The sequence below is a fragment of the Siphateles boraxobius genome, unplaced genomic scaffold (genome assembly GCF_051911475.1).
Source record: "Siphateles boraxobius isolate OS27281-9 unplaced genomic scaffold, OSU_SipBor_1 65, whole genome shotgun sequence".
NCBI lineage: Eukaryota > Metazoa > Chordata > Actinopteri > Cypriniformes > Leuciscidae > Siphateles > Siphateles boraxobius.
In genome coordinates, this window is record NW_027509192.1 from 14,269,015 (window position 1) to 14,284,174 (window position 15,160).

Consider the following 15,160-nt stretch of genomic DNA (forward strand, 5'->3'; position numbering starts at 1 on the left):
ATATAGTACACTAGAGATGGGTCACAATAGTTGACCAACATACTAGTTGATTAATCAGTGTGACTAGTTTATTTAATTTTTTTAGTGTTTATTCAGCATAACCCTTAAGGCCCATTCACACCAAGAACAATAACTATAAAGATACAATTATATGTGTCAGCACCAACATGTTCTGTTTATTATAAAAGCACACTGCAGCTATGAAGTTTGCTGCTTAAATGCTCAAGTTCTTTAAAGTTCCGATTGGCTGTCAATGTTTTCTCTGTGGCGTTATCGTTGTGGTGTGGACTTCCCTATTCTCATATAATTATAAAAATGTACTGTTATAGTTCTAGCCTGTGGTGGAACACATCTTTTACAGCTTTTTTGAGTGTCCCATTACACGCACACACAGCATTTTGACCATCCAACTCTTAAAAACACACACTAAGTCTCCTGCATTGTTTCATACCATTGAGATACCTTAAGCCATTTTGAATGCAAAAATGCATCTTATGTAAACAGTCCCTAAGGTTCAAGTGGGGTCAGGTAAACCTGAAACCAGTCTAATTATACAGGGGTTTGAGTTAAAACTGATTAGTCAACTAGTTGTTTAGGCAACCCCCAAACTAGCTGCTTTTGGAAAATGAGTTTTGTCAGAGACAAAAACTAAATTCAGACACTTTACTAACTATAAGATAATATTACGCAATGGTTTACAAGAGTAAATGTAAACACAATCATTGTTAATATCACATATCATCACTACTTCAGAACAGCTCCATCAAGCATCTTTAAAAATGTTATCAAAATCATCAAAAGTGAACTGCTCTTTTAATCTACAATTGATGGATTTAATCTCAAAACTCACACTGAATAGTGGGATATTAATAGAGCTCTTTCATGGTGGGTGGTGACATGCCAAGCTAGCATTAGAAAAAACTCAAGTGATTGCTAAAATACATCTTCAAAAGCTTCCCTGCTTTTGTTACCTCAAGTCATTTGGATTATATTTACTTTTGAAAAACGAACATATTTTTGTTCAAAAGCCACAATGCACAACAGTAGCAAGCCAAACGTTCGGAAACATGTTCGCCTGTTTGACAAACGGGGATCTCCGCCAATTAATAACATCTGCGGCAATGAAAACAAGCACCTAACCTGGCCCTCATTAGCAAATAACCGAGGGCAGAGAGTTGGGGATGGAAAGCGATACTCTGCATAGACTGCAAGACGGGGAGGACTGCAGCCAAAGCCGGCGGTTCAGTGGAGTCGGTGTTGAGAGCAGCCTAGAGGCTTATCTTCAAGTCAAATCCCTTCCTTCACACACACACACACACACTAGACTTCAGACAATAAAACCCCCAAGCGCCTGACATAGACTGGTCTAAACACCGCTCAGATGCATACAGTTCCAGAAGAACCCTGGTGTGACTGTGCAGTAGTAATGATGGACAGATAAACAGCAGTTTAAACAACATATACCACACATCCATTCAGTCATTTTTACTGGTATCTCCAGCTTTGTTCAGTTAAGAAAGTGCATTGCACTACGTGAAGTTGTGGAGTCTTTTCAGTAAAATTACTTTAGAGGGCATTTCTCTATCAGAACACACCAGGGAGATGGACAATAAGAGATATGTACAAACCTGTTTCTCCAGAATGCGTGAGATTTCTCCCAGGGTTCTGTCCAGGCCAGACACTTTGTTACTGGCCCATTGGCCACTGTCCTGCCCCTGTTGCTGCTTTACCAGGTCCTTCACCAGACGCTGGAGCCTGGAAGAAAGCAAACACATGCACGTATTCAAAACAATCATAAATGCATCAATTTGTTTTCATGTCAGAGTGACATACTTCCCATTGACATTTTTATTTTTGCATTATTTTCATGATAATTAACCACATTTCTTCTCCCCAATTCTCATTACTGGCTGTGAAAATAGATATTTAAATTGTAAGGTAATTATAAATGAATGTAGTTAGTATCAGTTTGTTATTTGTTGTACTGCATTTCAAATATTCTGATTAAATGTAAAAAACTCAGCCTTAAAAAAAAAACATTATACAATAATTTTACTATAATATATAAAACATTAAAATGACTGTAATGTGAAAAATATATATTAATTTATGCAAATTGTATATATCAAGACATTTGTTTGGTATTTATTGTACTGGCTTTACAGTATACTGATTTTATACACTATTAAAAAATAAAGAGACTTCTTTTCTTGAAAAAAGTAATTTACAATGTGCTGAACGGTCATGAAAGATAAATAGTAAAATAAATAATTGTACAAAATAATTCTTTATGCAAAATACAATTTCTTTTGATTTTGGTGTGAAATATTTGTGTTCTTTTAGTATAATTTATATAATATAGTGTTTTTTTATATTGTGAATTAGCTATAATTTTTTTTGTTTTCAGTTTTCATTTAAATTATAGTTTAAGTAATTTTGCTTTTGTCACTTTTATTAGTTTTTTAAAAATATATATTTTTAATTAGATTTAATTTATTTTAATTTTAGTTAAGTAATTGTATTACTTATTTTCAGTTTCATATCTATATATATATATATATATATATATATATATATATATATATACACACACCACACACACGCATACACACACACAGATATACATACACACAGCTTTATTTCAATTAAAGAAAATCATTTTTAGTTAACAATGACAACACTGAATATGACTTGCATGTTTTATCCAAACATATTAGCTATACCTTAACCATAGTCCTTTTAGAAATTTTCAGCATATTGATTTTAATTTAAAAAGATCCAGTATATTATTCCCTTGTCAGGGACCACTGGAATGTCACAAGTATAGGTGATTTGGGGTTTTTACTATCATTGTGCAAAAGAACAAAACCTGATTTTGAAACCTGACCAAAAAGACCAAACTGAGCAAAACAGCAAGAATTATAGACTTTAAGAGGAGATCCCTGACAACATCGCTTGTATATCAGTTTTGCATAGTTATACAACAAAACTATAAAGGTTTGATAAAGGAAAGCCCAGTGCTGGCATAATTTGTAAAGCTTGGATTTTAAAAGACAGCATTAAGACATGACTACTCGGTAGAAAACCTCAAGTAGGGTATACGATCCTTAAAAGTGGAGCGGGGAGCTTACTTCGCCTTGTAAGGAGAGTCGGGGGTCTGGGACTTGGCTTCCATGCATGTCTCATACTCTTTAGCCCTGAAAAAGAAAGACAAACAAGTCTGTCAGAAAGAGATGGAGAGAGAAAGACAGACGGAGAGCAACAGAGGAGTCCGATGGCTGTCAGCCTGAAGACATGAGAAGATAAGACGACATGCTGAACAAAGAAAATGTCAAGAGGTCAAGCTGAGCCTCAAACTGTTTATTTAGTCTTGGGACCGCACTAGCAGCAATCACAAACTAACAAGCATGAACGAGTCACAAACACTCAGTCTTCAGAGAGGTATCACAGCAGAGGATGTTGTTTCACAGCAGGGAATACCGGACTCTCCAATAGCCACACTATTTAAGTCTAGAAATTGAAAATAAATAAGGTGATTGGCTGAAGGGTGTGAATTAGTCCCCTAGTGGGTCACAGACCCAGTCTGTGAGTTTTGCTGTCAGTCAGCTCTAGGACACTGGTGTGGACCACCGAACAAAATTCTTGACAATCACACTTCCCATTACGTCAGATAAGGATGATCGATCATCTTCTGGAAAAAAACAAACAAAAAAAAACTGCTTGATGGATGGATTTTCAGGGACTGATAAACTCTTTTCGGAAGAGAATTTCAGAGACAACTAATTTCAACTGAAGTCAGTTTAAAGTAATTTAAGTTGAAATGACTTCACTTAAAATTCTGTCATCATTTACTCGCCCTCAAGTGGTTTCAAACCTGTCTTAATTTCTTTCTTCTGCTGAACATAAAGATATTTTAAAGAATGTTGGTAACCTAACAGTTAATGCACTCCAATGACTTTCATAGTATTTTCCTTCCTACTATGGAGGTCAATGGGGTCCATCAACTGTCTGGTTAATGACATTCTTCAAAATATCTTACTTTATGTTCAGCAGAAGAAAGAAATTAAGACAGGTTTGAAACAACTTGAGGGCGAGTAAATGACAGAATTTTTATTTTGAAGCGAACTATACCTTTAAACATCCAAGTTGATTGTACTTTAATTTAAGGCAGCCACTTTTTTATTTTTTTTATTTTTTACAGTGTATACAGTGTAATCCTGCAAATTAATCCTAATAGCAGGAACAATAACAAAATTGTTCACAGCAGGTGACAGTCATTTTCTTAGTTGAAAGGGAGAATTATGAGTTTTCAATTAATAAACAAAACAAATAAATAAATTTGTGGTGATTGAATGTCTTTAGAAGTTTGAGGTGGATAAAGTTCTGGTCCTGATCTGTAAGAGGCGATAAATCACACTGAATAGTGACTTCAAATTAATTTATTAACCCTAGCCCTTGGCTACTGAGACACGTAACAATAAATTGACTGTAAACACAATTAGGTTTGACTCCACTTTCTTCGGGGTACCATAGCATTTTTGAAGACTGATTCCGAAGTGTTTTGTTTTGACGGAGTGAAACGATCCTGGCCGATTCATAGACTCAAGCGCTCGGAAAAAGATTGTGAACCGTACCTGGCCTCGTCCTCATCCTCCAGATTACAATATTCCTCTCTGACAGCTTTACGCCTGCACGGGTTAAACAGAGGGGCAATCGCCGGACCATCAATCTCAGAATGCGGCAGGCCCCATTAAACGGGCCGGGCACCATAAATATTAGTAACCAGCTATTCGTGTGTGTGTGTGTGGGGGGGGGGAGCTACAAAGCTACAATGCAGAGCTAATCATCAATTCATCACGATGTGCCCCACTATTCACCTCCGCCCGATTGGACGCAGACGGGCCCCTCCCCCCAATCAACTGTAAAACCGTCAATGCCTTTGGACGGATAAAAAAAAAACAAATACAGTTTATCCGTTTTAAATGTGCTATGGGAGACTCAGGCGCTCGGCACTCCCAATTACAGAGATTTGGTCGGGCAGCGCTGCAATATTTAATATTGGATTAGAGAGGCTCTCAATCAAATGGAAGACAATTTGACTGATGATGAATAAAAGGACGAGGAAAAGGGAGGGAAAATGTGAATTGTGGAACATATCCACTGAGAGGAATGAAGCCTTATCCATCTATAAATTCAACAAATGTATACAAGGGGTTATAAGTAGAATAAATATCGGATACATCCAGAGATAGAAAAGATTTACATGCACCTGATGGCAAATAAAGGTCTGAGGTTAGCAGGGTCCTAGAGTCTTGAAATGATCTGAACCGTGGTTTAATGGCAACTACACACATACAGACACTTTGGCCCTGTCCCAAACGGAACACATGATGATGTCTAGTCATCTAAAGGCATTCACTTGCAAGTATCCCTTAAGTTCACAAGATTGTAGTGTCCCATGTGTCAATTTATGATTATGAAGGGTCACAAACACCCTTATTGTGGCCGCTAGTTGTCCTTTTGCAGAGATCACACTTGCACGGTCTTAATTCTGCATGAAATCCACATGTTGGTGCCATAACAACAGGTGACTACCCAACAGAGGAGGGAGGCAAATGTTCAGATCATGGTGACCTTGCAAACTTGAGACAGTGTGCAGTGCACAAGAGCACAGGGTGTTACAGTCAAGATTGAAACGGTTCCTCACAATTGGCCACTTGAAGGCTTGTCTTTGCCACACTGACCGTACCATGGGGTGGTGTTCCATTTCCTTAGTGGGCATCATGTCGGAACTGGTTCAGAATTCACAAGAGACATCACAGCAGTCTATGCAGCATTGGACTCAGAGGACAGAAAGAGTCTAAAGGAACTTGAAGATTTGTCTTTGTCACACTGACCGTACCATGGAGTTTCCCATTTGTCAGATTGCAAAAGGCTGCTCACGAGATCCTCCTTTGAGGTCGCCATGTTCCCTCAATGTGTCCTTTTTTTGTACATCTTTTCCCAGATCCATCCCTTGTTTCCTTGTAGCTCATCTATTCCCTCCTTCTCTCCCCCACCTTCCTCACTGAGTCTCCTCTAGGGAAATTTTTTCTGAATTTGTGAGTAAACTCCTCTGGGAGTGCAGAACAGGGGGTCTTTTGTGCACCGCCCTCTCTCAGGTAGACCAACAATACACACAGAACTCAGTTCTCAAGCCTGGAGAAGAGACAAGTAATGCAACCTGCCAAACACCATCCACGAGAGAAAGGCCCATCAGAGAGAAAAGGAAAGAGTTAAGAGTGAGATACTCTGAAAGTTTAAAGCCCACGTCCAATGCTGACACGGGCGGACATGCTGCTTTCATGGTAATTAAAACCACACGTTTGCACATGAAGAACAAGCCATATATTTGAAGAATAAATCAGGGTCCAGCTAAGGAAATTAAACAGCCTTTTTCCATGCCACGGCTCTGACGGGGACTGAGCGGGCTTAACAATGACATTGGGGGACAGGGCTACCTGGGAGGGCTGAGAAAAGCTCTCCAGCGTTTTACAAACGCCACACTGTGCTCCTATAAAACGGCTCATTTCCACCCCGCGGTGGAGCCGCCAACCTCAGCAAGCCAGGGCTGTGGGCGGCCGTGATTTATGAGCGTGTAGCGCCTGTTCTCTCCCTTTCATTCTTTCCTCCTCACCCTCTTTCCCTCGCAGCGTGAGTGTTGCAGGGCTCAGCACAGGAGTGACAGAGAACAGAGGAGGCTCATGTTGTCACTCTCCCAGCCAAAGCTCAGAGCTGTTTTCTGCCCTCTGAGCTACCTCTATATTAATGAGCTCAGAAGCAGGGCAGACTGTCGGTCTCCTCTATACTGGAAGACTGTTAGTAGACAAGAGAGAGAGAGACAGAGAGAGAAAGAGAAAGAGAGATAGTCTACAAATTACAATTACTGTAAGGCCACTAGGGATGCAGCAATTACAACCTTCAAAAACGTTTTATAACTGTCGACATTTCTCATGAAATATATGAAAACTTACGAAAGCCTGTAATGTTATTAAAATCACATATTCAGAAATGTCATTACAATCACAACTTATCAGCATAGAAATTTTAGGTTAATGAAATTTCAACATGCATAAGTTCAAACAAAATTTCAACTTTAGTCAATGTTGTAATTACTATAACTTACAAACATCATAATTTCCTGTGCAGCAATTACTACAACTTAAAAATGCAGATATTTCATGATGTACTATAACAAAATAACCATATAACTCCTGCGATTCATTCTACATAAGACCAGCGATTTTGAGAATGGATGGATATGGATGGATTGTATCTTATGTTGAAATTTCAATTATTGAAAACAGAAATTACAACAAAAATATTATAACATTTATATACATACGTAATTTATATAAGTATAGTACATACATACATACACACACACATATATATATATATATATATATATATATATATATATGCACACATTTAACTTATATAACGAAATTACAACTTACGTATACAGTAATTAAGCAGAAACGTCAAATTCATTTGGACAAAAAATTAACTTACAATGACTAAATTATGTTTGAACAAATAGATTTACTTCATATAGACCTAAAAAATATCAATATTTACATTATCAGTACCTAATTACAACTTATAAATATCTACAAGTTTGTATAGAGAATTTACTTTTTTTCATTTATTAATGTGCTGTAGTTACCGTTTAAATCATTTTCTAAAGAATGTCACTAAATAAAAACCTCACAGAATACACTTCAATATATAATTAGACTGAATATTAGCAGTTAGTAACAAACATTATCCCCACACGGATGTATAAAGTTATATCAAAAATTCCCTGGCTCTTTAGAACTCAAACAATCTCTGAAGACATTAATTCCATTTTTAGCCTTACTGACAAACAAACATACCACATTAACTGTACTTACACCAAGACACACACACACACACACACACACACACTAACAGTTGTGACAGGAGGAAAAATTGATAGTGCCCAGGTCTAGGATCTGACACTGAGACGCGTTCGCTCCTATTTGTTGATTACTATTGATTTTCTTTGATACTTCATTTTAAAATCAATAGTTGGAAGAGAGAAAAACAGGCATGCTTTACACATACTTTAACATACTATTGTACAGTAGAGAAGCCTTCAGTTTTGGCAGCGTGGTGGCAACCAATTAGGAGAAAAGCTCTTAACAGGTGAAAGTGGGGGAGTGGTGGGGAGGGGCTAACAGATCGATTCTCACTTTTTCCTCCCCAATCACAGAGAGTGGCCATAAATTAAGCTCATCAGTGTTGCCGCGTGGACAGCCAGGATGCACATCGCCTCTGCTCTCCATCTCCTTGTCACTCATAAAGCTCTCATAAGCCACAACACCACGCTTTAGCCGCACAGAGTGAGGGAGGGAGATAAAGAAAAGAAAGAGAGAAGAGAATGTGATCGCATCACCTTGAGTTCATGCGTGCCCGCAGTTTCTTGGCCTTTTTCCGAGCTTTCTGTCTCTCTTCTCCATCTTTTGCACTGTCTGAGGGCACGCTGCTGTCGGTCATGATGTCTACGATGTACTTTTTTTGAGACAGGTGTTCCTGAGGAGAAAAACAAAAACAAAAGCCAGTTAAATTTCATATTAGAGCTTTTTTTGCATATTTTATTTGACAAGTGTGAAAAGTGTTTTCTAAATAGTTCATATTTGTTATTTGCTCTTGTCGGTTTTATGACCTTTTTTTTTTAAGATCAACATTTTTATTTTATTTTATTTACCATACCAGGAAACCTTTTTTAATATTTCTTTATAACATTTTTATTACAGATTTAATAATTTTAGTACTTCAGCTTAAACTTATTTCAGTTTGTTGCTATTGCAACATCTCTCATTTTCGTTTAAGTTTTTAATAGTGCTGTGAAATCGATTAATTGTGATTAATCCCATCTAACATAAAAGTTTTTGTTTACATAATATGTGTGTTTGTATATATATATATATATATATATATATATATATATATATATATATATTATGTAAACAAAAACTTTTGTTAACAATTATTTTAGCTTCAATTTTACTGAAAAATACATTTAAATACTATTTGAGTTTTGACTCAAACATACCAATTGGACACAAACAATATACTGTACATTGGGAAGCAAACACACAAAGTGTGCTCACAGACATGAGATGGTAGGATGAGAAGACTTAAATCAAAGTTTGATTTAACTAGTCCATATTTTGCCAAAAAAAAAAAAGCACATTAGATTCATTACAGCTCCATAGAGAGACCTCTCAGTTCAAAGCCACGTGGCTCTAGAAAAGTCCCTAAGGGACAATGGAATGACGACACATGGGTGTGTCAGAACAGAACGACGAGAAGAGATCAAACATCAAAACGTTAATTCCGCAGAACCTCTCCACACAGCACATGTCCAAAGGCAGGGCTCCGACTCCCACACTAGATGTGAAGCGGACCACCTCCATTGAAAGTCCAGGTGTTAAGCTCTTTGTGTGGCATGTAAAGTCCTCCCGGCCCAGGCATTGTGCTCCACAATTATGAAGGCATCTCCTCCACTCGCTGCTGGCATTGAGGCGGCGGAAGTGCTGAGGGGGGAGAGAGGTATAGCTTTCCGTCTCTTTCTGATGATGCCGATATTTCGATGGGAAGAAAGACGGATGTAACTCAATTTCGGACCAAGTGATGCATGTGCCAGAAAGCAATTATCCAATTATTCTGTCATCCGGCACCTCGCAGGATGGGAGCAGCGGGTGAGATAGATAAGAGTTCCCACTCTGAGTCGATACTTCAGAGGCCGTATGCTAACGGAGGACGGGAGCCAAAAACCTAGGAGAAACCTGGGCACACGCACTGGATGAGGCAAATACATATCCTGGTTCCTCATTTCAGTTACAGTTACAAAGGCAGACCAATTGTCAGAAGGAATGGGATATTGTAACAACTGAGTTTTCAGCTTTGTTGAGGGTAGAAGAATCTTTACCATAATATATCAAGTCACGAATTGCATTTACAGGCACTAGAAAAGTTTGGCTTTAGTCGGACTAAAGCAATAACTTTTTAAAATGCCACTTAAATGGTTTATACTGAATGATTTTTGCGATGTTGGGACTAAAGGTGCAGTCACACTAGGAACATTTTAGTGCAATTTCACAGACAAAAAAAAACACACACAAAAAAAAAACATTTCCCTTGACTCTTGTCATTAGTGTAGCAATGTATGAAGCACACCTTTCAATCCAAGCAGCTTTCAATCCGTGTGACCAACTTGAACCATTTATGAAATAAATCGTAGTGGGTAATATCCTGAATTTTGCCTGTGAAAATTCACAGAACCACTGTAAATGTGACCACACCTTAACTGATAATGCAGTTGTTGCTTGGCTTTGTCTAGCATGTTTATACATCAATCAGATTATAATTGGCCTGTATCAAAAGATAGACATATAACATGTATTTAATGCTTCAAAAACCCACAGTAGCTTGGTGCATGTAAACAAACATACAGTACACTGATTGTACAAATTTTTTTTTTAATTCTGTCATAATTTACTCGCGCTCTTGTCATTCCTGTATGACTTTGTCTTCTGTGGAACAGAACAGTTGCTTCTTTTTTTGTGCGTACAATGAAAGTGAATGGGGTCCAACATTGATTTGGCCCCAACTTTCTTCAAAACATCTTTGTTCTGCAAAAAAAAAGTAATGGGTTTGGAAAGACATTGAGGGAGAGTATGTGACAGAATAAAAAATTGGGTTTTGGGTATTAGTAAATAACTAATAAGGATGCGGAGAGAACAGAACATTTGCACAAACATCGGCTCTCCATTTCCTCCAACAGCTCTTCACAAGGTCCATTAACTTTGAACAATAACGAAGCGAACAATAACAAAGTTTTAACGACCAGAGCCAACACTGTCTCGAATGCTTGACACCTGTCCTTAATGAATTAGTTTGAGACAAATGTGACAAATTGCCAAACGGACCTCCGTTTGAAATCTGTACATTTGCATCATATAGTGTTTCAAATGGATGAGTGATCGTGCGTGTGTGTGCTTGAGGAGGCATCTCCCCCGTGTCCCTCGGGAACAGGAGTCTAGCCCTGCAGTCATAACCATTGCCTCCCTGTGGCCAGAGAGGCATCTGTTGAGTAATCTCTCTGAAAGGCGATCTACTTCGCCTGCCGTTCACTTAATGGGATTGTTTCTATAACACCTCAAAGACGTGCACCATCTTGAGATTATAAAGAGGGGTTTGGAGGAGAGGGGAGCAGCACAAAACCAGATCTGTGAGGAGACCACGGCTGGAGCTAAGCTCATAATGTGCAAGTGAACCCGAAGTAGGGTAAACCATTATGGCAATAGTCAATCGCTTCAATAGTCTGAGACTTGAACAGAATTTGATTAAAGAATATATTTTAAGAGAAAGTCATGTCATAACACCACTGCTCTGGTTTTACAGAAAAAAGTTTTTAAAATGTACATTCTCATATTTTGATTTTCTATATGATTTGAGTCTTTCCTTAGAGGGATAGTTCACCCAAAAATTAATCATTTACACTCATGTCGTTACGAACCTGATTTTTATTCATCTTCGAAACATAAATGAAGATCTTTTTAATGAAATCTGAGACATTTTGGTCCCTCCATTGACAGCTACGCACCTGCCACTTTGACGCATCAAAAAGTTCATAAAGAGTTCATAAAACTAATCCATATGAATTAAGCGGTTTTGTTCAAAATGTTCTGAAGAGACTCCATCGCTTTATATGATGAACAGATTGAATTTGGGTTTTATTCACATATAAACATTGATCAGCTCAGATCAGTTGGGGTAAACAGAAGCTCAAGCAAGTTAACTTGACATGTGAGAACCAACCTCACGTGTTACACAGTACGTTTGAGCTTTAGCAAGAACCAATGAGGTTAATTCACGTGTTACACAGTACGTTTGAGCTTTAGCAAGAACCAATGAGGTTCATTCACGTGTTACGCAGCACGTTTGAGCTTTAGCAAGAACCAATGAGGTTCATTCACGTGTTACGCAGCACGTTTGAGCTTTAGCAAGAACCAATGAGGTTCATTCACGTGTTACGCAGCACGTTTGAGGACTAGCAAGAACCAATGAGGTTCATTCACGTGTTACGCAGCACGTTTGAGGATTAGCAAGAACCAATGAGGTTCATTCCCGTGTTACGCAGCACGTTTGAGAATTAGCAAGAACCAATGAGGTTCATTCACGTGTTATGCAGCACGTTTGAGGATTAGCAAGAACCAATGAGGTTCATTCACGTGTTACGCAGCACGTTTGAGCTTTAGCAAGAACCAATGAGGTTAATTCACGTGTTACGCAGCACGTTTGAGTTTCTGCGAGAACCAATGAGGTTCATTCACGTGTAACGCAGCACGTTTGAGGATTAGCAAGAACCAATGAGGTTCATTCTCGTGTTACGCAGCACGTTTGAGATTTAGCAAGAACCAATGAGGTTCAATCTCGTGTTTCGCAGTTTGAGCTTCTGGAAGAGGATTGTTCTTGCGCGTTAATCAGGTATGGTTTAGTTTCAGCTTATTTTCGCTGATCAATGATCAACGTGTTACGCAGCACGTTTGAGGATTAGCAAGAACCAATGAGGTTCATTCCCGTGTTACGCAGCACGTTTGAGCTTTAGTAAGAACCAATGAGGTTCATTCACGTGTTACGCAGCACGTTTGAGGATTAGCAAGAACCAATGAGGTTCATTCACGTGTTACGCAGCACGTTTGAGAATTAGCAAGAACCAATGAGGTTCATTCACGTGTTACGCAGCACGTTTGAGATTTAGCAAGAACCAATGAGGTTCATTCTCGTGTTTCGCAGTTTGAGCTTCTGGAAGAGGATTGTTCTTGCGCGTTAATCAGGTATGGTTTAGTTTCAGCTTATTTTCGCTGATCAATGATCAACGTGTTACGCAGCACGTTTGAGGATTAGCAAGAACCAATGAGGTTCATTCCCGTGTTACGCAGCACGTTTGAGCTTTAGTAAGAACCAATGAGGTTCATTCACGTGTTACGCAGCACGTTTGAGAATTAGCAAGAACCAGTGAGGTTCATTCACGTGTTACGCAGCACGTTTGAGAATTAGCAAGAACCAATGAGGTTCATTCACGTGTTATGCAGCACGTTTGAGGATTAGCAAGAACCAATGAGGTTCATTCACGTGTTACGCAGCACGTTTGAGCTTTAGCAAGAACCAATGAGGTTAATTCACGTGTTACGCAGCACGTTTGAGTTTCTGCGAGAACCAATGAGGTTCATTCACGTGTAACGCAGCACGTTCGAGGATTAGCAAGAACCAATGAGGTCCATTCACGTGTAACGCAGCACGTTTGAGGATTAGCAAGAACCAATGAGGTTCATTCTCGTGTTACGCAGCACGTTTGAGATTTAGCAAGAACCAATGAGGTTCATTCACGTGTTATGCAGCACATTTGAGATTTAGCAAGAACCAATGAGGTTCATTCTCGTGTTTCGCAGTTTGAGCTTCTGGAAGAGGATTGTTCTTGCGCGTTAATCAGGTATGGTTTAGTTTCAGCTTATTTTCGCTGATCAATGTTTAAAGGGATAAAAGCTTAAATTCAATCTGTTCATCATATAACTCGATCAAATCACTTCAGAAAATTTAATTCATATGGATTAGTTTTACTTCTTTAAGAAGTTCTTTAAGAACTTTTAGAAGCGTTAAAGTAGTAGTTGCATAGTTGTCTATGGAGAAAACAGAAAGCTCTTAGATTGCATCAAAAAGATTTGTGCGTAAAAATTGTATGCTCTAGAAAATGGACAATGAGGCATATGACGACCTATCAAATTCGATGGACAGGTGATGGACTGGTGTCTACTTGCACATGGTGATAATAGGAGACTTGAGAGATATACAAAGTGACGGAGACCAGCCTGTGGGCTAGAACACCCGAAAAAACCACAGTGCTTTCTGTGGGACGTAATGAGAGACAACTCCAAACATCACACCTCCACCGATGCTCAGGGGCCATGATGAAGCGCTCCCTGTCACACTGATACATGTCCCATCCTCCTCTCTTTTGTGTGACACAAAAGACCCGGCAAAAGATGTCTTTCCCCCAATGTGAAGCAGACAGCTGTTTGTCATTCAGGTACAATGTAATGACAGACGGTATAAGGTAACAAACCAACGACGTACACAGAAAAACTTGACTTGTACATCCCTTACAGGATAACATTCTAACATTGGATGCATCGTGTGACATGACGTCTTTGTTTTGAAAGGAGTTCAGAGGATGATAAAATAACTTTGTTGTGTTAATTATAACACTGAAGGAAAGAGCTTTTATATTTTGGGTTCTAATTTTATTTTTAGTGGAAAAAAAAATAAAACAAAAACAACACTATTAATTTGTTAAAGTAATATTTAACATTAAGATAATTAATAGTTTTGCAATTTTATAAAATACTGGGCTGTCAAATAATTTTTTTAAAATCAAATTAATCACACATCAAATTTGGCTGAGAAATTAATTAAGTCATTATTGTATTAAATGAGAAAAATCATTAAATAGACAAAATATTGAGAAAAACATATATCTTTAAAAAGAAAAAGAAATATTTGATTTAATTCAACAGAATTTATTACACAAACTTTAGGCTACAATGGCCAACTTTTTATTTTTGCATTCAACCTGCATTCTATAGGGTCCATCATGTTGTTGTTGCCCTATTTCATGTTCTTCACCAATCTACCATTTGAAATGTAAGATGAACTTCGTATGCCATACGAAGGTGGGCAGGGCTGGTGCATTAATTTAAAAATCGCATTATTTTTCCGTAATTAACTAATTATTAAAGTCAAGGTTTTCATATTGTGAAAATCAAGGTTTTAATATTGTTATATGTCTATGTCTACTGTCAGTCTCAAAAACGCGGTTTGAAAATCACTGGTATTTCTGACGTCACAAACTACCTTTTAACCAATCACGTCAACGTGAGATCTTCAACGAGTGAATCTCTGAGCTGGTGTGAGTGAGTGGAGGCGGAGCTAATTTGCATATTCATAGAACCGCATATACTAAATGAGGCAGGGGTGTAGAGTTACATTCAAGGTATTTTAAGGTATGACGAAAAAATGTTCAAGGAAA

At 38.2% G+C, this 15,160-nt stretch overlaps 1 protein-coding gene across 6 annotated transcripts in view; it reads right to left on the minus strand.

The window, feature by feature from the left end:
* scaper (S-phase cyclin A-associated protein in the ER) overlaps positions 1–15,160 on the minus strand; it is a 108,877-nt gene that overhangs the window by 52,907 nt on the left and 40,810 nt on the right. For all 6 annotated transcript variants that reach the window (XM_077211148.1, XM_077211146.1, XM_077211142.1 and 3 more), the window contains 3 exons: positions 8,462–8,598; positions 3,132–3,197; positions 1,629–1,755 (listed from right to left, as the gene is read on the minus strand). In XM_077211148.1, the coding sequence (XP_077067263.1) occupies positions 1,629–1,755; positions 3,132–3,197; positions 8,462–8,598 (330 nt within the window). The remainder of the gene's footprint in view (positions 1–1,628; positions 1,756–3,131; positions 3,198–8,461; positions 8,599–15,160) is intronic.